Consider the following 22,856-nt stretch of genomic DNA (forward strand, 5'->3'; position numbering starts at 1 on the left):
TGCTACTTTTCTATTTATCTTTGTTGATGTGTGATGAAGAACAACTCAGAAAGCCACCATAACTTAACTGAAAGTGTAACGAACTCTAATGTACTTTGGCAGAGAAGAGCTATGAAGCACAGGGGTCTTCTGTTGTCCTTCAGAAAAATAAGAAACTGAGCCATACAACAAATAGACTTTTCTCTATGTATTGGGCACCCAGGGATTGCTTAGAAACTCAGTTGTATTACACAGCAGATGAAACAATTCTAGAGTAAATGGGCTCAGCCACTGTTCTTTGTTCTAATAGGGTTCTTGTTTGTCTTTTTGCTATCACATCCTTTGTGTATTTCACTGACCAGCTGAAAGAAAAGGTGTATTTTCTTCAGCGAAAATTAGGGTAAGAACCTCATGATATTTTAAAATGAGTCAAGCTCCATCAAAGGACAATACTGAACTCTTTCCCTATCAAGGAAGAAAGGATTAGGAAAGAATATTTTCAAAATCCTAATTAATGCATCTGGCCAGTTTTTTCAAGTCTTTTTCATGGAAAAAAATCACCTGATTCTCCCTTACTAATGGGTTTTCAATGTTTTCAGCATTGCCAGGGTGGACTGATGAGTATAAAAGAGGGAATCAATACAGTTCTGTGTGGGTGGAGCCTTGCTGAAATTGGTACAGCAGCTATACAGACAGTATATATTTATATTTGCTTGGTGCAGTTTTGTGAAGGTATTTGCATGCCTCCAACTGTGTAGATAAATTTCTTCTTTTGGATCCAGTTATGCCATTAGCAGATGTTATAGCCCTCAGCTGTTTGATACCAGCCACCAGCTGGGACTTACAGCCTTCACAGCCCTGCCAAAGAAATGGTATGTGTGAACACTCCCTAATCTGCTTTGGGCAGAATTAGCCCTACTAATACAAATTGCCTTTTCAAACTGCTGAAATTAGCCTGGTTAACCTTGCATGAGGAGGATGGCTGTGTTTCTCACACAGAGTTTTCCATCGCTACAGTTGTGAGATTGGAAAAAGGCAAGAGGTAGGAGGTGACAATTTAACTGTCTCTGCTGTCTGGAAAATGAACAGCCTAAAAGAAAGGGTGAGAGAAAAGTAGCAGAGTGAGAAAGAAGACAGAAAAGAAACATGAGATGCCCTGATGGGACGAGCAGTGATATGGGCCTGAGGAGAAAGGATGGGGCTCTGGCCAGGTTAAGCTGGAGCTAGCAGTGAGGAAACTGCTGTCTGGTGTTGGGTCTTCCTGTGCTGGGGAGAAAGGACTTGGTGCATCTTCAATGAACAAAGATGATTGCATTTAAACATTTTCTTGGCTCTGACTTGATTTTTTCCCCATAAGTGAAACAGGATGCAAAAGCTCTATCTAATCATCAGTTGAAATGGGCAATGGTAGCCATCTCCCTTCTTGGGAAAGTTGAATGTACCAAACACTGGCCCTCTGTTTTAACCCGTAACACTCTGGTGTGTGCCACTACCATGAACTGCAGCAAAAATTCTCTGTTTTATTTTGGTGGATTCATTCCACAGTAAGAACCACGAACATTGTGAAGCATTAAAGGTACACCCTACAGCACAGGCACAGATAAAAAGTAGGTTCTGGGGCTTTGACTGAAGAGCTGTAGTGGGTCATGGTGGAGGTGCATGAGACACAGTTCTTTTTACCCCCAGTCCCAAATGGGACCAGCATCTGCCTCACCTTCAGCTGCCTCAAGTGACCTTTCCTGGCAGCTGAAACTGAGATTGAAGAGTGTGAACTGGAGCAGCAGAGCCTCTGGTACAGTCCTGATCTGCTGCTCTGGTTACAGCCACTGGAAATCCAGGAGGAGCTCAGCACAGACACCTGAGCACTGCGATACCTGAAGCACCCACAGCTGAGGCTGTCCGCGTGTTTAGGCAGTGGGACTACATAAAGTTTTTGACCAGCACTAGGGAACTTTAGGTGGTTTAGTAGAAAAAAGCATGGAGGAGGAAGAGAGCTCTATACACTTTTTAAAGCTACTTTATTTTCTGTTATACTTTGAAGTATTCTCTGTTTCGAGTGTAAGCATGGACTAATCACGTTTAAGAAGAGATTCATGTAATACAGTTTCATGTGATACTCCCTGTAGAAATCCTTTCCTTTTCTGTGAGGGGAAGGATGAGCAAAGGGAGAATTAATTTTTCGTCTCTTTGCACATTATGTCTACACCATATCTATGATATATTTGAAAATTCAGGGTAGCATTGGTGGAACTGATTATAGGTGGGGTTTACATCTCTTCTGAAGAAAAGAGGTGCAACAGCATGCAGGGATTTTAACCTGACAGTTTCATCTACAATATTAATTCCAATCGAAGTGTCATGGAGAGAGAGAGTTCTGCTGTTCTGTGCTGCTGGAAAATGTACAGGTTTCCATTTCAGTAATATTTCCTTCTAAAAATAAGCCCTACTCATGCCAAGCATCTGTTTTAATTTGGTTCCTTTTTTGATGTCAAATTACTCAAGCTGGATGAAAATCACTGCAGAAAGGCTAACATTATTTAAAAGGATATGGTATAATTTTACATTTAAGATGTCTCCAAGGACAACTATTCCAAGCCTAATAGTTTCTGAGGGACTATTTGCTGTGCTATTAGTTTTGATTAGCTCCAGAAATTCATTCCCCTCATCCATACTTAAGTCTTGCAGAAAACCAGTGAAATGCATATTAGGAGAAATAGGCCTAATTAGCAATACTTTTCTGAAATAAGCACTGGCCACCAGATCAAGCTGCGCGGGTGAGACATTCAACTTTCTGCACGCAGATCATGCCCACTTGCTGCCACTGTTTGCTGACTTAGCACTCCTAAGCTGCCAATTGGAACTGTAGGACTTATTAATTAGCATTTGTACAGTAGCACATCTTTTCTAAGCATGCAGACACATTAACAAATTTGTTCCAATAGCACCTGTGAAACAGAGAAGCTCATTTTAGAGAGAAGGCTGCAGTTTTGGAGGCAGAAGAGCCCAGTGGGAAAGGCTCCACTCTGTGTTTTAATCTGCTCTGCTCAGCCCAAGCACACGTCCTTGGATCAGACCGATGGATTTTCAGTCCATAAAATGACTGCAGTGCTACTCCCACCTTCTTTTACAGAAAGCTTCAGGGATGGAAACAAGTATATCATATCCAGATCTTATAAAAGGGAAAAATTATTGCATCAATATGGAAACCAAATACAAGAAACAGAGTTTAAATGGCCCCAAAAGAGAAACATAGCCACAGAGGACCACATTCTGTCCAAAATACTTAGGTATTTGGCAAGCAAGCTAGAGAAGAGAAACATGATATTACTAAGCTGTAGGAAAACTGCTGCCTGATCCTAGGTCTCAGAAAAGATGTAGTTAGCAGTGAGAAACACCATCATCTCGCATTCTTCAGAAGCTCACCCATGCCAAGGAGAGAGGCCCTCTGAACTTCATGAAGAAATGGGAAGAAGGCTGCAGGTATCCTTACACCAGAGGGGATATACAACCACTGCACATCTAAGATTTCCTCTGAAGCACAGTTTAAGGGGTGGTCTGCACATATTTCTGTATTCCTATCTGCCTCCTCTGTCACTTTTGTTGAGCCTTAAGCCTTGATCCCATTTACCCAAAAAGCCATAAGCTAGCAATGGCTCTCACTGCCACAAACAAGCTTGCACTCAAATCAAAACAGCAGAAAAGTGAAGTTTTGTAGGTATTTAACTAAACTAAAATCTTAAAAAATGAGGACAGCATACAAAATATGCTATGTTGCTTCCTGCTGTGGTGAGTGAAATTAAACACAGTGGTCCTGGTCCAGTGTGGAAGTCAGGTCCTTTGATAAGTTCTTTGGAAATGGAAAACCAAGAAAACCTTCAAAAATCCTCTCACAGATCAGACACAAGATCCTCATAGACAACTTTCTCCACCACTCCTTTGTTACTTCATCTATTATACTGTAAAAAATTTTGTCTTCCCATCGTATTCTAGAGGACACTCATCCATATGGTTTGTAATCACTCCTACCATATCCACCATGGATCCCAGTTGTAGTCTAGGGCTCTTCACGCTAGTTTCTTTGCAGAACACTCTGGAAAACAGCCCTATGCAAATCCAAAGCAGCATGGAGATTTGTGCCTGCATCTGCTCTGAAGCCTGTATCTCCCACATGGCATCCTGTAGCTTACTGAATCTGGTGCCACACTACCAGCTTCAGTATCTTTCAGACAGCGAAAAACCATTTTTTAGTGAAGTGTCTAGACAACAGGATTTCCTGAATCCCAGCTTTATAAGTCGAATTTCATGGGAGAACACGTTAAGTGTTCTCTGTACTTTATCAAGGTAAGAAGGGGTCTTATACCTCTGACCCTGCATTCTGTAAGGCTATATTTCCACTAATATGACAGATCCAACTTCTTTGTGTGTGAGGGGGAGGACGTCTCGGTCATCTCCTTGAAGAGTCTGTTTTACCAGCTGCTGTTACCATCAGATTTTTTTTCCTGAAACTCCTTTTTTAGCTTCAAGACACTCTGTCTTGTCTTGCTGTCTTTAGCAGCCAAATGGTTGTCATCCATCATTTATATCACCTTAGAGATATTTATAGATTTTGATCGCATCCCACTGGACTCTTGTCTGTCTTACATCATTTATATTTGTAGCTCTCTTGATAGAGCTTGCCTTGTAATTCTTGCATTTTTTCTGCTATAGATTTTCTCTATTTTGTTTATATTCTGTCTTAAACCATGGATACCAAAGTAGAACATAGTCTCACAGGGCTTAGTAGCCCTACCCAAGTACAACAGACAAAATTCCCTTACTTATATGCATGCGTGTTAGTACGACAGAAATCTGTAGATTTGTTTTTCAATTTTATTGATAAAACTAACCACACTAGCAACACATTTATGCCATGCTTGTCTGATGCTAGTATTCAAATCCTGTTATTTCCATCCTATGAATTAGTTGAGTCTATTGAACAGCTTAATTACCTATCTTTCAGGGAATGAAAGAAAATAGGAATGAAATTTTCTGGGAAGACTGTAGTCATTTTCTCAATAAAGTACTGGAAAGTGTCTTTCTGAATCATCAGTAGGATCATGCAGAGGCAAGAGATATGCTCTTCGCAGATAATTTGATAAACCATCTTAAGGAAGAGCAAGGACAGTTAGAGGTTTATGGAAGCATAGATATCACTTCCATTTCCCTTCAGTTGGGTATCAGGTTTTTTAATGAGGTCTTTTTACATCACATTATATTCTTCCTGATGCCATTTTACCCCCTGAGTGTGAGGTGTGATAGACCCATACTCATCCCTGCAAACCTTATTGTGAAAGCCACCCAGCAAAGTCAAGAGGAGTTTGCATGACGAGGGATCGAATGAGAACTGAGAGAGGACCTCAGCATCTGATCCATGCCCACTCAGCCCATCCTCTCCCTTGCAGAGCCCTGTTACTGCTCTGCTCCAGCAGCAGGTAACTCCTGCTAAATTTCAAAGCTAAATTCAAAGGGGTTGTATTCACCAATGGCTCTGACTTGGAGATCTCTGCATATAACCTGGGAGAGGCAGTGGACGTGCACCTGCTGGTGCTGACAAGCTGGGAGGCCCAGGGCCAAGAAATCTGAGGTTATCCAGCAAACTCTCCCTTGACTTGCCTGTTAAAATCCTGATGTATTTATCCATGTTCCACCAGATAATAGGTACCTCCCAGACAAATAGAAATAGACACAAACCCTCGCCTGAAAATTTCAGTCTGTTTCACTTTAGGGGAAAGTCATCTTAGTGACTTTCTATGGTTAAAGAAAAACAAATCTGTCTAGATCTACAGACACCTTAACTGTTAAGGAGATTTGATGACTTTTGGATTGATTTTTTGTTTTTTGTTTTTTGTTTTTTTCCCCCTATTTCAATAAATAAAGCTACATGTATTTGGGATTCCCATTTTATTTAAAAGAACTGCAAGAGATTGAGAGATTGAGTCAATCTTAGAAGACTACTTTTTTTCTTTTTTTTTTTTTTTTGTTATTCATGCTTTCTGCATTTAGCACTAAACTCTTGATATAACTATATGATAGATTACAGAGAAAACGTTACAGAGCCAACTAAATACCACCGTATAACCTTCTGCCTTCAGATTAGCATAATATTGTATGTGCTTACACCAACCACCTAAAAACAACCAAACCAAGACTGCAAAGATCACTAGGAGGGGAAAATGAAGTTTAAAGAAATTATGAAACAACTCTGGAATTCATACAGCTTTGGTGGTCAGGTCACTCACTGTTATTAACAAATAAACAGAGGTATAGAGTAACTCTGATCACACAGATCTGCTAAAAACAGCTCTCACAAATTACTGACTTCTATTTATCGATAGCATGTTGGCATGACTTCTCCACTGGTACTGCATTTTGATAGGTAATTAAAATACACCTTCTCCCCAGTCTGCACATACCAAAACATGCTGAGATAGATGTACTTTCAGTGCTTCATAATTGCCAGAATTTTATTTGAACTGGAGGATTTATTAGGACTCTAGCATAAACTAACCTGTATCCCAGAGGCAGAAACAGATTGCAAAATTTGGTTTTGCTCGCAGCTGTGGGATGCTGAGAGCCAAATAGTTGGTTAGTACATTACAGAGATAGAAAAAAAGTAATGAAATTCACTTGTTTTGAGATCCAAATTCCACTGTAATTTTGGCATCTGCAAAACTGGGCTTCCTATTTGGGACTATCTCTATTGTATGTTTTTCTTCTTCAAAGGAGGGAGAAAGGTATACCCTGTCCTTTTACCCAGTTGTTCACCCTGGCTTTAACAGCATGGAAGGAGTAAAAATCCATTAGACTTAACCAGTTAGTCTTTTGACCTGGAGAAGAAAACAATTGGCATCAAGCTGTTGAAGCTGGTACTGATACCACCCACCTCTGCAATGTTTGCCTTATTGGGAGTAGAACAGACTACAGCAGCAGCAGTTTCTACTTGGCTGTTATCCACCAGTAATCTCTCCTGGATGTAAGAACTCAATCTAAATAGTGAAATCTTTAAAAAAAGGGGGATTCAATCATGTCCTTTGCAAACTTACTTAATCTGGCATCATTAAGAAGAACATCTGAAAATCCAGCTTGAAAGCTTCACTACAAATAGGGATCCAAGCCTGAAACTAGTGCAACAGTTTTAAGTAAATAAAAAACTTTGGAATATACTAATTGCATCAAATCTCTGGCAGATTTTGAAAAATTTGATTCACCAAGAACTCTGAACTGTAGCATTTGCTTTGTTTACCAAGCAAGAGCTCTTAATCTGTTTAGGCTCCATTGCAGATTTTCTTCTATCCACAGAAATCCCTCCCATTTGCTCTAGCATCATTCTTTTATTTAAATGACTTACTTTCTCTAGATACTGATGTGACCAAAATAGTTTGATCTGATTTTCCTTTGCTTCTGACCTCATTGTTTATGCCCACGTGAAGCTTCTAACTGTGATTGACAATACCAGTTCCCTTTGCTATTAAAAATCATTATGCCTGCTGTAGTCAGGATGAACAATGTTATAGCAGAAGAATCTGAAACATGTTGGAGGTCTGTCAGAGGAGAAACATTTTTTTTCCCATCTCTCTTCTTTCTGCCAGAGTCTTATAAAGCATTCAGAAGAATGAACAATATCCTTACTTGTATTTCATAACTTTATACTTTTTTTCACTTGGGAATAAGATGGAAACAAAGTCTAAGAGTAAAATTTTAAAAGTGCCTCAGAATATGTACATACAGTAGAATATGATACAAAGACTTGCTAAACCAACATCTACCTGCACTGACCCAGGTAGGTGGCTACTAGTTTTGGAGTAGACCTAGTTTGCAGGAAATCTGGCTGTCTACAAGTTTTTCTCTTGCATGGTATTGAAATGCTCTCAGAAGTGGAAATAGAAGTATGGGCTCTTAAATATTGCATTTAGAAGCCTGAGGTCACATCTAAAATAGATTTAGAGCTTATTATTAGCACTTCATTTTTACAGATGACATGAAAGAAGAGGGAATAGGTTGCAAGAAAATTCTCTTCTTCTGCAGGTTCAGTGACTGGCTTTGCAAAGGCAGTTAGATGCCTACAGGCGCAGAGAGGTGTCTAGGGAGACTTCCAAAAGCACCTCAGTGAGTGATGTGCCTAGTCTCACTGAACTCTGAAATGAGTGAAATCCCAGATCTGTTCAATGCTTTTACAACACCAGCAAAAAACTCTTTTGCACTGCTAGATATCTAATTATCTCTATAAGATGACCCCCAATTAGTTGCAGATGGCCAGCAAGACAAAAAGGGATAAAATGTTTTGCATCCAAATAAATATATTCTGCTTCTGGGGTAGGAAAGGTTTTGGTTTTCTGAGTGGATTTTCCATCTGTAGCCCCGACTCAAGTTACTGTGGCTCAGTACTCTGCTCTCTCACTGTGGCACCACACAGGAATAGTAAATAAGGCCTGGTGAGTGGCAGTCCCCATGGAGGGATTATTTACCCAGCGACATGACGTGTGTCTTCCCATGGTGATGCCACCACGTCATTTTCTTAACTCCTTCCCTATCACCACCTTCCCCTGGGGAGACGGGATGATGATCTCTGATGTGTCGGCAGTTCATCTTAAAGAGGGAGCTTTTAATGAGGTAGTGCCAGGCCAATGGGGCTGATGCCTGTCATACAAACTATCACTGCAGATATTTTTTCCTGTGAATGTTACGTATGAGGGAACACTGAGAAAATTATACTTACTGAAAGAAATCAAAAGAGTCTAATTACAGTGATTTTTATAGAGAGAGTTAAAGGATGCATGTCAAAAGGGACTGATATATAATTATGATAATATCAGTTGCAACTCCTGTGCTATCTAATTACTTGAAATGGGTGGCATTGTGCAATGTTTATGAAAGCAGGCTACTTTGATAACAAAATTATATAATCTTAATAGAAAATAAAAATATAATTGAAAGGAAAGTAAAATGAATATATTGGTAGGAATAATAATCAAGGAGGCAGCACTCAATGTGCTGGCAAGACAGTACAAACAGAAACCCACTGTCTCCAGCCCCAAATCTGTGTTGCACATTTGACTCACACTGTGTCAGAAATTGAGATACTGCGCATGCTGCCTAAATTGATACTCGAAATCGAGATATATCAGCATGACAAGAAAAGAGTTGTAAGAAATGGAGGAAGAAAGGAATAAAAAGAGGAAAGAGTAATAAAAATGGGAAAGAGCATAAACCTAGCAATCAAAGTGTTAAACTCTTCTGGAGTTTTGAGTGTCTCCAGATGTTGAGTTTGCTCTGGATCCTGTGAGGTGCCGCAAGCCCCCAGCTGCTGAGTAAGTGCTGGACCCTCTTGGATTCAGACACTCAGACACTCTGAGGACTGAGGTCTTTCTATTTTGGTTTCATGCTGGATGTATAACATTGATAAAATTATCAGCAATACTTGAGATAAATAAATTATTAAAGATATTACTTTAATTTAACGTAAATTTTGTTCATCACAGATGTAATTCAATCACATAGAACCCACGCCTACTATAACATGATGCCATCTGTTGACAAATGACCTGGACGCTGGAAAAATCTAATTTTTCTGTTCATTAAAAATGAAAATCTTAGCATGTTAATGTGCAAGCCCACGGACCTGCTGGTAGGTCCATGCTCCTAATCATAGTATAGCCTAGAAACTGTTATTTGAACGGTAACATCAACAACTTGTCAGCTGTTAATGGTTCCCAGGTTTTTGTGGCCACCATGGGGAGACACCAAAACTTTAGTGGACTTTCATGGATACTACATTATCATCAGTCTTGTAATGGAAGACTGTAAAAAAGGCTTAATAATACTCTATTGACCACCAGCAGCTTATTTATCTCATGGACTGCAGTTTAGATCACTTCTTTCAGCCCTCATAATCTCATTTAATACCAAAGACACAATCTCATTTATAAGCTAAGTTTACATACATTTTCTAAAATTTTTAAAATAAGAAGAGAGGCAATTGGCTAGAACTCCTCGTTTACTGTAGGTTTGGTAAATACATTTCTCTATGTACTGATTTCAAGGAGCTACTTTTTGTCTTACACTCATTTAAGCAATCTGTTCCCATTATATCATACAGAATGAAAGGATCTGACTTAACTGTTTATATATTTTTCAATTCATTACACTAATTCCTCATTTAATCCAATCTTGTTTCTTTTTGGTACGAGAACAAAAACATTAAATACTTTACTGTCATACAAATGTTTTAATTGCTACACTTTTTTTCTTTAAGAAAATGGAATGCTTGGAACTCTTCCTCTGAGCTGTAACCTCACAACCACTTGCCAGATACATTGGTCTGTTCTGCCCTCTGTAATAGCTGCATACCATTTATTCAATATAATTTAATAGAGATTGTGACTCAGTCCACTAAGCATGACCTTCCAAAGCAGTTCTACTGAAGTTCTTCCCTATCAGAAAAGGTTCCCTCATACCTACATCCTCGCAGCTTCCCAGCCTCTGCAGTTGCGGTGACTATTTTATGTGGTGTTGCTTGACCAGCTCTGAAGTTCACTGACTTGTCTTTAATATCCCACTAAATGCTACTGAATTAATACTTTACATCTCTCCTGAAGATTGCCTTCTGCTCCTTTTTGTAGCATGTTGGTGGTGAATGTCAAGGAGACAAAAGGTAATCTAAGTTTTTGAAGGTGATTGGGGTTTTCACTGACAAATCATCTGACAACAATAAAAAATGTCAGAACTAAATAACTTGAGAAAGAAGAATACAGTGCTATTTCAATTTTGCAATCATTTTACATGTTATTTTGTTTATTTATGATGATCCAATGTAGGATCTGTTAAAATGCTATATAGTTTACAAGAAGCATGGCTGAAATGATTAGCAGGATTTCCAAACAAAACCATAACGGTTTTTTCCATCCAGGAATTTTACTTAATAATATAAGGTGTGAGAAATAATATAAGGCTTATCATGAAACCTGTCATCTTCCAAAAGAAAAAAAAAATATCAATCAAACAAAAAACCCCAATAAAACCAAAACCAAGCAATGTCATCCCACAAGAAACAAGCCAACAAAATATCCCCTGACTGCACTGCTGCCCGAGCTGGTAGAACAGTCTCAACCACATTTCTGACATCTACCAGATGGCTTTCTTACCTTCACTGCAAACTCTGTTTCTGTAGCTTTATGAACACATCTCTTGCACACAGAATAGGAGCCAATTCCTATGTCCTCTTTGATCTCATATCCATCTGTAAAGTGAATGTTGTTCCCATGTAACTGCTGTAGGGAAAGACAAAACAAAGTAATCAGGAAATGGGTATGTAAAAACAAGGACTAACTAGTCTCGGCTTAATAAAAGCAGTGCTTGATCTCATCTCCTTCACAGAGCTCTCTTGTATGTCACAGTTTTTCTAAGTTCAGTTAAAAGAATCTGAAGCTCTTTATCTTAACAAGTGTCTCCCCTCACTTTTTACCTTTTTCCGGTCTGTAAGAGAGAGTTGTCTATGTAGAAGTAAAGGCAAAAAAGAAGCGATTTCCTAAACTGTTTATGGGATGCAGATAACTGCCTCCTATTAGAAATTCAGAAGAAACTATGGGCCCAAATCCCCTGACAAAGCCACATATCTTGACAATATAAATTTATTTCTAATTACTAGGGGGCTAGACAACTTATAAACTACTAATAGCTTCACAGTCTTCAAAAACAGATAGCCCACATATGAAGTGTGCCTCCAGAGCACTAGAGGTCTTGCCCAGGATACATTTAATTGTGATTTCTGTGTGAGAGAAAAGTTACTACTTTAAGCCAATTTAAATTTAAAAAGCATATTACTAGTGATAATAGCAGGGAAAGACTTCAAAATTTCCAATTTTATTTATTGAAGGGTACGGAGTGAACTATGGCATCGTTAGTTCATAAGCCCTTTAGAAAACCTCTGGGCAGGTGGACTGGTTAGATGGTGCAACCCAGATCTGAGGCCTTGATGCAAATTCCACCCCAGAACTCAAAAAATGACCCACAGCTCTAAAAATCCTCTAGGATCCTCTGTCTAAAAATGTAACCTCACTAGCAAACTCCACATAGAACCTTCTAAATTATAATACATGCTTGTGTTAACATTTAGTACATTTTTACAAAGGAAACCACAGGAATATATATAACATTTCTGGGATGTAATTGCTTGGGTAACATTTCGCTTACTGCTGCATAATAGAATCTTTAAGAATATGAGATATTCCACTGTAAATTATTAAAATAAGGAAGAAAACTATTAAAACCTATGAAAACCATGGGCAGGAGCTCTCCCCTTGAGGTCTGTATGCCTCCAGGCTGTGGGTAGGAGAGGAACTTTTTCTTTGTGGGAAAATTTGCTGCATCTTTGAGCAGTCCACTTCTTTCTCCTGATTCACTGTCTATCTCATTTATTGAGCCATTTGTAGCAATTAATTTTTAGTTTAAATTGCAATGACTGGAAAGCATGTTGTAGAGGAATGGCAGCAAAGAACCAAGTGTTTGGCAAGTGTCCTTCCTCCATCAAGCCCCCCTGGGTTATGTGAGTAGAGCTAGGCTCCTGTGCAAGAGCATCAGGAACATGGTGGCCTCTTACACTCAGGAGCTTGGGCTCTGTGTCTATGGGAGCCTAAAGCATTGAGCCCCTTTGCTGTACTGTATAATCCAAGACAAAACTGTTGAGAATGACAGGCATTCACTGAAGAAACAACATTTTGTTACCTGCCCTGTCTGCACAATTGAAACAGTCTTTCAGGTATTCAGAAGTACTTTTCATTTCAGTTGTGACAAGGTGCAATTCCTGTTTCCTTTGTGAAGGCTGTGGAGAATGTGAACTTAAAGATAAAAGCCTTGAGGAAAAGACTATAATTTTCCACCTCCTTCATGGTGTGTGTAAACACCTCCTACCTACGCTGGGTAGCAATGAAAATGCTGAGGCATTTTAAATACACTCTGCACATATGCATTTGCTCATCAAATGTGAAGTGTAACATCAGTATCAATACCTGCACAATTGGATGGACGGTGATTTTGTGTACATCTTGCTGTGCAGGCTCCTGCACCAAGTTAGAGGCAACAAAGCTGAACCCTCTGAAAAGATGATGAGCATTGGCACTTGGAGGAACACCTGGGGAATCTGTAGGAGAGGGAAAAAAATAGTCTCATGACCTGCACAGAAAATTAAGAAAGTAATAGCACAGCACCTGCAACAGAAAATGTCATCCCTGCCAGTTAACAGCAGATCCTGCTGACCTGGCAGACACGTGTGAAAATAATCCACCTCCATATCAAGGCTGTGGTGTGCCTTCTCCATCCCTTTCCTCTGGATCTGAACAGTGCAATGGTATTATTTGCAAGGATCTCCCCTCTTGGATACAGAGGTTTTTTTCATAGTGCATGTTCCTTCTTAGGTGAAGCACTGCTTGTGCCAGGAGTCCACACAGAGAGAGAAGGCACAGGATGGAGAAGCTGGGAGAAAGATGGATGGCTCAAGGCAGGGCACCCCTTTGGCTTAGCAAAGGTTCTCCAGGGAGTGGAAAAAAGCTGCAAGATGCCAGATCTGTCCTTCGCAGCACACATTGACTACAAAAATTACAAAGGCTAAAGTGCTTTCTGGGTAATGTGGTATGTTGTGTGGGTCAGGAGAATGTAGAGAAGATGGGACCTGAAAGCAGGTGTAAAAGCATGATGTTCCAGTAGTGGTGGTTTGCCGCCTGTAACAATCTTTCTGCAGCAGTTTTAGAAGCTGGGACCTATTCCAGGGAAGATGCTGGTTGAGTTGTCCTCAGATGAACAAAATAGCTAGAACTGCTTTAACTAACCTTTTTGGAGATTTTCTCTCCACTCCTTCCCCTGACATGGCAAATCCAAGGCAGAGCCATGAATTATTCTGCCTTTGGAATGAAATAACTAGAGAGCAGTTCCCCATACCTATGCCACTGCTCAGTGAGAGTAACAGCCTGCCAAACCTAGAAGAGTTGCACTTCACTTAAAATTCTGAAAAGCTTTAAGGAGATCTTTCTCCCCACTTAGATTTGGTCCCACGTATTTTCACAAGCATGAGTTGCATTGCAAGCCATCCCTGGGTAGCTGGCTGGGTATTAGAGGACCTATAAGATGATGAAGGGAGTGGAGAAAATGAGAAAATGCTGAGGGAGCTGGGGCTCTTTAGCTTGGAGAAGAGGAGACTGTTTACAAATACATAAAGGGTGAGTGTCATGAGGATGGAGCCAGGCTCTTCTCAGTGACAACCAAGGGTAGGACAAGGGTAATGGGTACAAACTGGAACACAAGAGGTTCCACTTAAATTTGAGAAGAAACAACTTCTCAGTAAGTGTAACAGAGCACTGGAACAGGCTGTGCAGGGGGGTTGTGGAGTCTCTTACTCTGGAGACATTCAAAACCCGCCTGGACACATTCCTGTGTAACCTCACCTAGGTGTTCCTGCTCCAGCAGGGGGATTGGACTAGATGATCTTTTGAGGTCCATTCCAATCACATTCTGTGATTCTATAGTACTCAAATTTGCTCACCTTCTATTTGTTCATTTTTCATCCTGCTCCACCCCCCTTCACATTTCTTTCAGTGCAACATGTGGTTTACCATGACAAGGTTACAAAGCTGAGCTTCCTTTAGAAAGCTGTCTCCCTGTATGACTCTGTAAACACCCAGTTTCACTAGAATAAATAAAATACATCCCCACTGGACCTTATATCTGACTCAGCTCCCTACACTTTCAGCACCACCCATTAGTGGGAAAGGCAATGGCATGGAACATGCAGTACTGCTTGAGGTCCTGAAAATATGCATTTCGTTGTGGGAACACTCCCTGTATAAATCTATCGGTCAGCTGAACAGAGGATCCGAAAACAGAACATGGTAAAACCAAATTATCTGCTCAGAAATAAAAAAAACTGAAACTGCAGCTAATTCTGTATCTCATTATAAAGCTGTGTCAGCCTGACAGGAGTCAGAAATAAACAGAGCAAGTCAGTCTTTACTGCCAAGTATGTGGAGAAACTCGTCCTTTGGTAAAATGGCATGGGCTATTTGTTTGTCTCAGTGTATTGATGGGCACTCTCCTTGCAAATACATGGATGAATCATACCAGACCTCTTGCATCACTGGATACTTCTTACAATGGCATATATACAACAGTGATTTTCCAAGAGGGATTAACTAACAGGAAATAATGTTTGTTTTAAAAGATGAATGACAATAATTCAAATCTGAACACTCCTGAACTTAGAAAATATCCAGCTCCAAGACATATTTGAAAATAATGGTTCCTTCATAATTCACTGCCAAGTCAACCAGGCTTCCATGCAGTCGGAGAGGAGCATGAGAACATGACTAACATATACTGGAGACAGGTGGACATTCCAGTTGGACCCAAATAACCAGAGTGTAATATTTTTATAGCTTATGAAAGTGAGAACATCCTTGCCAAAGAAACTACAAACAAAGACTGATTAAAGATTTTAACTAGATACCACTATTTCATACCCCATGAAAGGAGATTTGAACCAGGCTTAGAGTAGAGGTTTGGGCTAGTTTTTAGGAAAAGGCTGAAATGTATGATAAGCCTGAACAAAAACTACAGGAAGTCTCAGCTCTGATTCATATGCTATAATGCAGGTGGTTTTGTAATGAAGGCTCATATCTTTGACTCTCATTGCAACAATTCTGAAGCTTGAAACCTTATACTTGGTTATTACAACAATACTATGTGATATTTACAGCACTTACCATCTTCAAAGTCTTTTACAATCAACAGTTAATTAAATGTTTACATTTCAGACCATGTAAATAGATACGTCTTTACACAGGAATATCACAGACAGAAATGTAATGTAGTTTATCCATTAAGGCAACATTATAACTTGGATTACCACTCTGACATTACTGACTTTCTTGCTTTCAACTTGAATAGTGGAAAGATGGTGTTTTGCACAACAGTCACCTTCACAGATACATGGTGTTTCAAAAAGATGGGCCCAATTGAGAGATGTTTGGGACAAATTCAACTATCATCTCGATGTTGTCCTTACAGCAGGTGGAAGGAACATAGAGCGTTTATAAAAAGGTTACTAAAACTTGATAACTCATTAAACCATTTGTAAATTTTTCTGTAATTGTAACATGTCATCATTGTGAAATTGGGTCCATCTTTTTGAAATGCCCTGCATAATGCATAAAATGTGATATTCCTGTTAGGAAACAGAAACTATAGGATGACATTCTCATTGCAAGGATTTTCTAAATATTGTGGGCCAAATTTCCAGTTGGCACAACTCCACTGGTCTGAGAACTTGATGCTTCTTCATTACTGTTAACCATGTATTAACTTCCAACTGTTCATAGTCTATGGGATTTCATAATTAAAGAAAACATCTATGGAATATATAATCATACTAACTTGCAGAGATAATAGGTTCTTTGAAACTGAGGTAATTTAAAATAGTTAAATTCAGCTAATGTAAGCAATGATAAGAGTAACAAAATAACAAGTCATTATCTATTTTTCCTACTAAAAATGTGAAATCTGTCCTTCCTGAAGACAAATTAATGTGAAGCTGGTGAAATGTTTATGAGCTTCTTTTCTTGGAAATGCAAACCAGGCTTTGCTTCCTGCTGGATATTACAAAAACCAGTAATCCCGCAGGCAATCAGACTTTTAGAATGGGGAGGGGAAGAATGAATTTACTCACTGAAAAGACGCATGTCCCATGTGCCACCTTACTAACCTGTGGGGGTTCGAGACGTGAACTCTGGATCAAAATGAAAGGTGTCTTCTGGCCGTCCCACTGCAGGCTTGAAAGGCGGCTTGATTTCTTTCCGGTATAGTTTCTACAAGGAGAAGAACAGATCACAATCAACAACAATCTGTACACCTCCGGCATCTGCAGAGGAGCTCCCCGGCTTTGTTTAGGGTGTCTTCTCTCAGCTCTGTGCCATCCTTGCAGGACTCAAAAAAAAAGATGATGTGTCTGCAGCTCTGGCTCCTTTTGACTGTTTGGCTTAAAACATGTGCCCTGAATGGTTCCTGCACTTTCTAGTTACTGGGATCCAGAATATAAACACAGATGTTTCTGGCAAAGATTTAGGCTGCAGACTGGCACAGTATTCCAGATGGGGCATCTGGAAATTCAGTGTTCTCAAGGGCAGGACTGGAACGTGCAATGGTAACACCAGGAAACCGCCTGGGTGGGTTCAGCAGTGCAGCAATGGCACTGAGCACAAAGCACTGCTAGGAAGTGGTGGCTGGTTTAGCATTTGTTTTTTGTCAAGAACTAGCAATATGTTTGACACTCTGCCAGACTGAGCTGAGCAACAGGCCTGGCTGCCTGGTGCTCACAACCTAAACAAGAGACTTGTTCTTTTGACATATCTGGTAAAAGAGACGGGGCTCACGGCTGAGGATTAGGTGAAATTCCCATTGAAAGATGTTAAGAAGAAAGCACTGCAGATGGATGGGGAATGATTTTGAAGGCCTAAATGCGGCTTGAGCAGAAGAGCAAAACCAAGACATAAGGAAGAAAGGAAGGTGTATAACAGGTAAGCACTGCTAGGTGTGTGAGTTTGTGCTGGTGAGTGAGGTGGTACGTGAGGGATTGCATAAGTAAGTCACCATAAACGCATGTTAATGCACTGCCTTTATTCCCAGGGACTTCACGGCTTCCTTCCTCATACTTAGTGATCTGTAAAAAATTGCTTCACTGTGCCGCTTTGCAAGCATTCATACACACACAGACACACACACTCTGGTAGATGAACAAACTGAGGTGCAGCATGTCTGGATCTGATCCAAAGCCTACAGAGGTTAATGGCAAGAGTCCTATTGATTTTGGTGATCTTTGCATCATCCATGCTTGAAATGGCCCAAACTGAACGTCATGCTGATGGTGGCATGGGGAACAGAGCTCCAGTTTGACTCCCTGCCCCATGTCTCAGTCCCTAGACTGCATTCCCTTTCTAGCAATGCTTTTGTTCTCACATTTCAAAGGGCTGAATTAGAAGCCATGAACAGTGCCCAATAATTAACATGTCTGAGCATAAATATAATGTTTCATACAAACTTTCAAGTAATGATAAGAACTGGAGTGTTCACTTTTATGACTGTTTTAGTATGTATTTTCAGGTTAGCTCTTAAAACAACATAATGAGCTGATTTTTCAAAATATTTAATGGAAATTAATACATACTTTTTCAAGTCTTTTAATGCAGGAATATTAGTTTTAACTGTGGGTTTTGTGGTGAATTAACTTCTGTAATATAAAGCATGTGGTTAAACCTAAGATATATACACATCAACATAATTTGAACTTGATTTTGTATAGATGAACAAAGGTTATTGAGGCAGGACACTCCGTAGCATAATATTAGCATTAGCATAAAGCATATGTTTGTGGCTGAATTATGATTCCTTGGAAAAGTGGAATGGTGAGGCTGGAAATGACTTTGCAATAATTAATGGCCATTTCACCACAAAAAGTTGCTGCTTGCTTAAAACTGCTCCGTATCTTCTTAAGAGAAAAATAGATGAATAATTGCTTTGAGCCACAATGGAAAGCCAGTCTTCCACATAATTAAAAGCCAATTGCAATCTTAAGCAGGAAGTGTCACTCATCAAATGAAAAGTATCAACCTAATAATTTACATATATCTTTTTTCTGTTTGCTCAGAACTTTAAAAGAGAATTCCAAGTCTACTAAAGGTTTTTCTGTTGCTAGGATTTCACCTTGAGAAAGCTATTTGCTTTCAGCTTCCCTTTATTTGTCTTAATTCACAACTGCAGTCTTTCTACTGCAGAAAGAAATATGGTTACATGCACATTCTTCCTCCTTGAATTAAATGTACCCATCATCCTGTGAGGTCCGAAAATTGGAGAACGTTTTAGAGTCGTACATCACGTGGGAACTGCACTCTCTTTTGATTATCATGACCATATTTTCTCTGGCCTCTTTATTCCTCCTCCCATCTGTAGTTTCTTAACTGCTGTTGGAGATACGTTTGTGTTTTGAATCCCTAACCCACATCCTCCACTACTAGGGAGGGATCTAAGATTCATCATGAGTCACACACCACCTAAAGATGTGTAATCACAAATCCGCTTGCTGCGAGGGGATGGAAACAAAGAAGTTGCGTGTGTGAGTGAAAGGCACCTCCTCTGAGCGCAAACCCGATGACTCCCTTTTTCATTTCCTTTTCCACTTGTGATAAAAATTATTTTTTGTGTTTCTGACTAGACAACTAGGAATAGAAAAAGGTAAACTGCCTAAAGCTTTTGAATCGGGCAGCTTCATGAAATCTTTGAGGAGCAAGTACAAGCAGAGCAGTGTCATCTGTGGGCTTTCCCATCCCACACTGGCTCCAGTTCTTCGACTGAGCCACTACAACCAAAGCCAATTCTCTGAAACAAACTAAACCACAGGCAGCCCAACACAGTTAAACATGAAGGCTTGCTGCAGGCAGAATGCTTCTTCCTTTAAAAACCCGCATCCTGTAGACTGCAAAACACAACATGACATAAGCTGATCTAAGAAAACAGCAAGAATCACAGCCATTGTTTTCTATACACACAGACAACAAATATCTTGGAGGAGTTGAGAACCTTCTGGATTTTCCAATAATATTTCCAATTTTAGGTGAAATGTATTAACCTGTTATCTCTTACTGTGGTCCCAAAATTATTTGGGGCTGATGGATCACCTTGATCTCTTTCAACACAAACCAACCAGAGTAGCAAATCACATAAGAAGTTAAGTATCAAGTCTTGTATTTGCCTGTTTCTGTCAGACTTCTCATAAAATTTAAACAGTTTTCTAGATCTTAATTCATGGCAATCGTAGCTCTGTATGCAGAAGTCACTGGGAGTTTCATCACCTATTTTAATGGTAACAGGGTCTCAGCTGTCCCAGTTTTCATATCCAAATTATTATTTTGAGGCATTTTATTAGGAATTTAAAAGAGACTTTGTATATGTTACTGCTAACTGGAGCATTTAAATTTCAGGTTGGGTGCTTTAAGATCATTATAAGTGTGTTACTTTGCATGGGTATAAGAAGCTGAAGATTTTTTTTTTTTCCTTCCATATTGCTTCCACATCCATAAAGGAGAAATGTATTCCTTGGCCCTGAATGTTTTATTGAGAATATAATTTCTCTCTCTTTCCAAGTAAAGAATAACTCCCACACCCCACTCCCATTTTTTTTTAAACTGGTCACAGCATTGACTTATCACAGAAAAATGTGACTGGCAGGTATCAGGAATCACTGTGATCACAAATGATTGTCAGACCCAGCGGCTGTGTGGAGGGAATGCATGATCCACAGAGCAAGGGGGAGAAACTCCAAGGGGTGAAAGTACTGATTTAGGTACTCACACCTGGATACACTGGATACACACCCATGCTTCTGTCTACTTATCAACGCCTCACATCCTTCTGAGATTTTGATAATCAGAACCTTCAGATTAATAAGTACTTATGAATTAACTAGAACACGGTTATACAGCAGTTTGAGAAATTATGAGCTTCTATCAACTTCCGTTCTGATTTGGGACAAAACTTTCTCTTTTTTTTTTTTTTTTTTCAAAAGAGCTAATTTTCTCCCAGGTGCCAATTACCTTTCCTTAGTGGACGTTGCCAGATCCCTGATATGTGCTTCATCTGAACACCTCCTTGTCTGGGACTCCAGTCAATACATTAGGGAGACTAGGAACAAAATTCTGCAATGTGTCTGTCTGTTGTTATGTATTAGCAGTTAATTTTTCATCATCTTTACAAAAATGCACTCCTCAAAGACCTAAGAGATGTAAATGCCCTGTACATGTGCCTGGCAAATATCAAGAAAAAGAAAATGGTATAAATTGATGTAAAACTATTTAGCAATTTCCTCAACTGAGTTTCTTTGATGAAGAATTTAATTATTCCTTAGACACTTTCTAGAAATAGAAAGATGCTACTCTCCACAGCGATGTGCTTGTAGTATGAGAATAAACTCCCTTGATACATATACCTGTCATGGAAAATCCAATAAGCAGACAAAAGGATGAACTACCTTCTAAAATGCTTGCCTTCTCCTAGATTATTGGCTCAGTGTCATTGCCTGCAAATGGTAGAAAAGCTAGCAGAATTCAGACCTTGGGATCAATTCTTGCTGCTGGTAAAATCTGCAATTAAATATTTCACATTTTCAGTTTAGTTTGATCTTTGATTAATACTGAAGGAAATAGAACTTGAGTCCACTTTTTCCCCACTCCTTCCCTCAGCTGTATTTGACAGTTCATTTTCTAGTGTGTCACGTGCTCTAATTCCAATTTAGCCTGTCATCTAAACAAAAACTACTGTTTAAAGCCCACTTCTCTGACTGTAGTCTGCAAAAAAAGGATTTCATTTTTCATTCTCAGTGAAAAGCCAGAAATTTTTTATCCATGACCTGGAAAGAAGAAGCAGTAATAAAAAAGTCAGGAACCAGACTGTGCTTTCTCAGAGAAAATGACTGAAATTATCTGAGGTAAGTGTGGTTTAGATCTGCTTGTCTTAGGTAGAAAAGGGTGTGCAAGGGTAGTAAGCAGATAACACTCAGAAGGAGCTTGACATCTAATCTTCTTCCTGTGAGACCCAGCCTTGATCACAAAAGACAGTCCATTCATTTAACAAAGGATCTATTGAATTTGTGTCACAGTGTCTACTAAATGCCTTAGAGCAGTAAGACATATTGCAGAAACCTTCATCTACTTTTCACCCCGGGAAGTGGGAATTTAGGATTTTGTTACTGGGTGACAATAGCTCTGAAAACAAGACTCTTACAGAGATAAGCTCATGATGCAATTTAAGTTTGGGCATAAAACCTCTGTGTCAGATTTTCCACACTTCATTTAGTGCTACTTGAACATCAGAAGTTAAACCAAGGGTGGCTGGAGATTCATGCTGAAGAACGGCACCCTGGAATATGGGAATGGCATCTGGGAAAGGATGGGAGGATAGTGGTTCTCTGGCTACACTCGTGTTTTCCAGGATGGCATCTATTGCCTCTGGGTGCAGTGGCCATACACCACCAGCACTGCTGTGCACGGCAGAAGCATCTTCAGCATCATATCAGGGGCTTTTTTTTTACACCAGGTCTGTTGTTTCCGCTATGTTTGCTGCCTTCATCTGAACTAGACACTGTGTCTGGTTGTGTCTGTTTGAAGACAGTGAAAGATGGGAAACAAGCGGGAAATGGCTGCTCTGACAGGTAAACATTTCAGCGATAGAGACAATAACCAAGTCCCAATCCAAAACCCAAGGGAACAGCTCTGACAGTACTCTGAAACGAAGGTCTGATTCATACATTTCTGTCTGCGATTCTAATGACTTCATCACTGCGACATCTAGACTTCACACACAACTTGGAAGGAAGCAGCTATCTAATTTCTGGTTTGAATCTCTTTTTAAAATTAGGTGAAACAACTTCATGGTTTGTTTCTGGTTATCATGTCACTCTTGTAGGAAAAAATCTCGCTTTAAAAAAAAACTATTTCACACTGGCTTTCTGGAAGACACTGACGCATTCTGGCGCTTCATGATAAGGGGGCTCTTGATGGAGGATCATTTTACTACAGTCGCTGAATGTTTCTATGCTGTCAGTAGCAGCAGCTCTGTCTGTCACAGCTGCCAAGTCTGTACAGAAGCTCTCCAAAAGAGCTTGCCTCTTGCTCTCTGAGGTCTTTATAATACCAAGGTATAAAATAAATCAACATTAATGTCCTGCCCCAACAATGTTGTTTGCTGACTGCCTGCAAACTGATGTGAGACATTCTGTATACGTGATGGGAGAACAAAATGAGGGCAGCAGG

The 22,856-nt window shown here is 39.7% G+C and overlaps 1 protein-coding gene across 2 annotated transcripts in view; it reads right to left on the bottom strand.

Annotated features, from left to right (window-relative positions):
- The window catches only part of RPS6KA2 (ribosomal protein S6 kinase A2), a gene marked incomplete at both ends in the record, with an annotated part of 290,115 nt that overhangs the window by 15,984 nt on the left and 251,275 nt on the right, over positions 1-22,856 (bottom strand). For both annotated transcript variants that reach the window (XM_080341014.1, XM_080341015.1), the window contains 3 exons: positions 11,160-11,285; positions 13,023-13,153; positions 16,763-16,865. In XM_080341014.1, coding sequence (XP_080197140.1) covers positions 11,160-11,285; positions 13,023-13,153; positions 16,763-16,865 — 360 coding nt within the window. The remainder of the gene's footprint in view (positions 1-11,159; positions 11,286-13,022; positions 13,154-16,762; positions 16,866-22,856) is intronic.

Source organism: Nesoenas mayeri, assembly GCF_963082525.1.
Source record: "Nesoenas mayeri genome assembly, chromosome: 3".
NCBI classification, from domain to species: Eukaryota; Metazoa; Chordata; class Aves; order Columbiformes; family Columbidae; genus Nesoenas; species Nesoenas mayeri.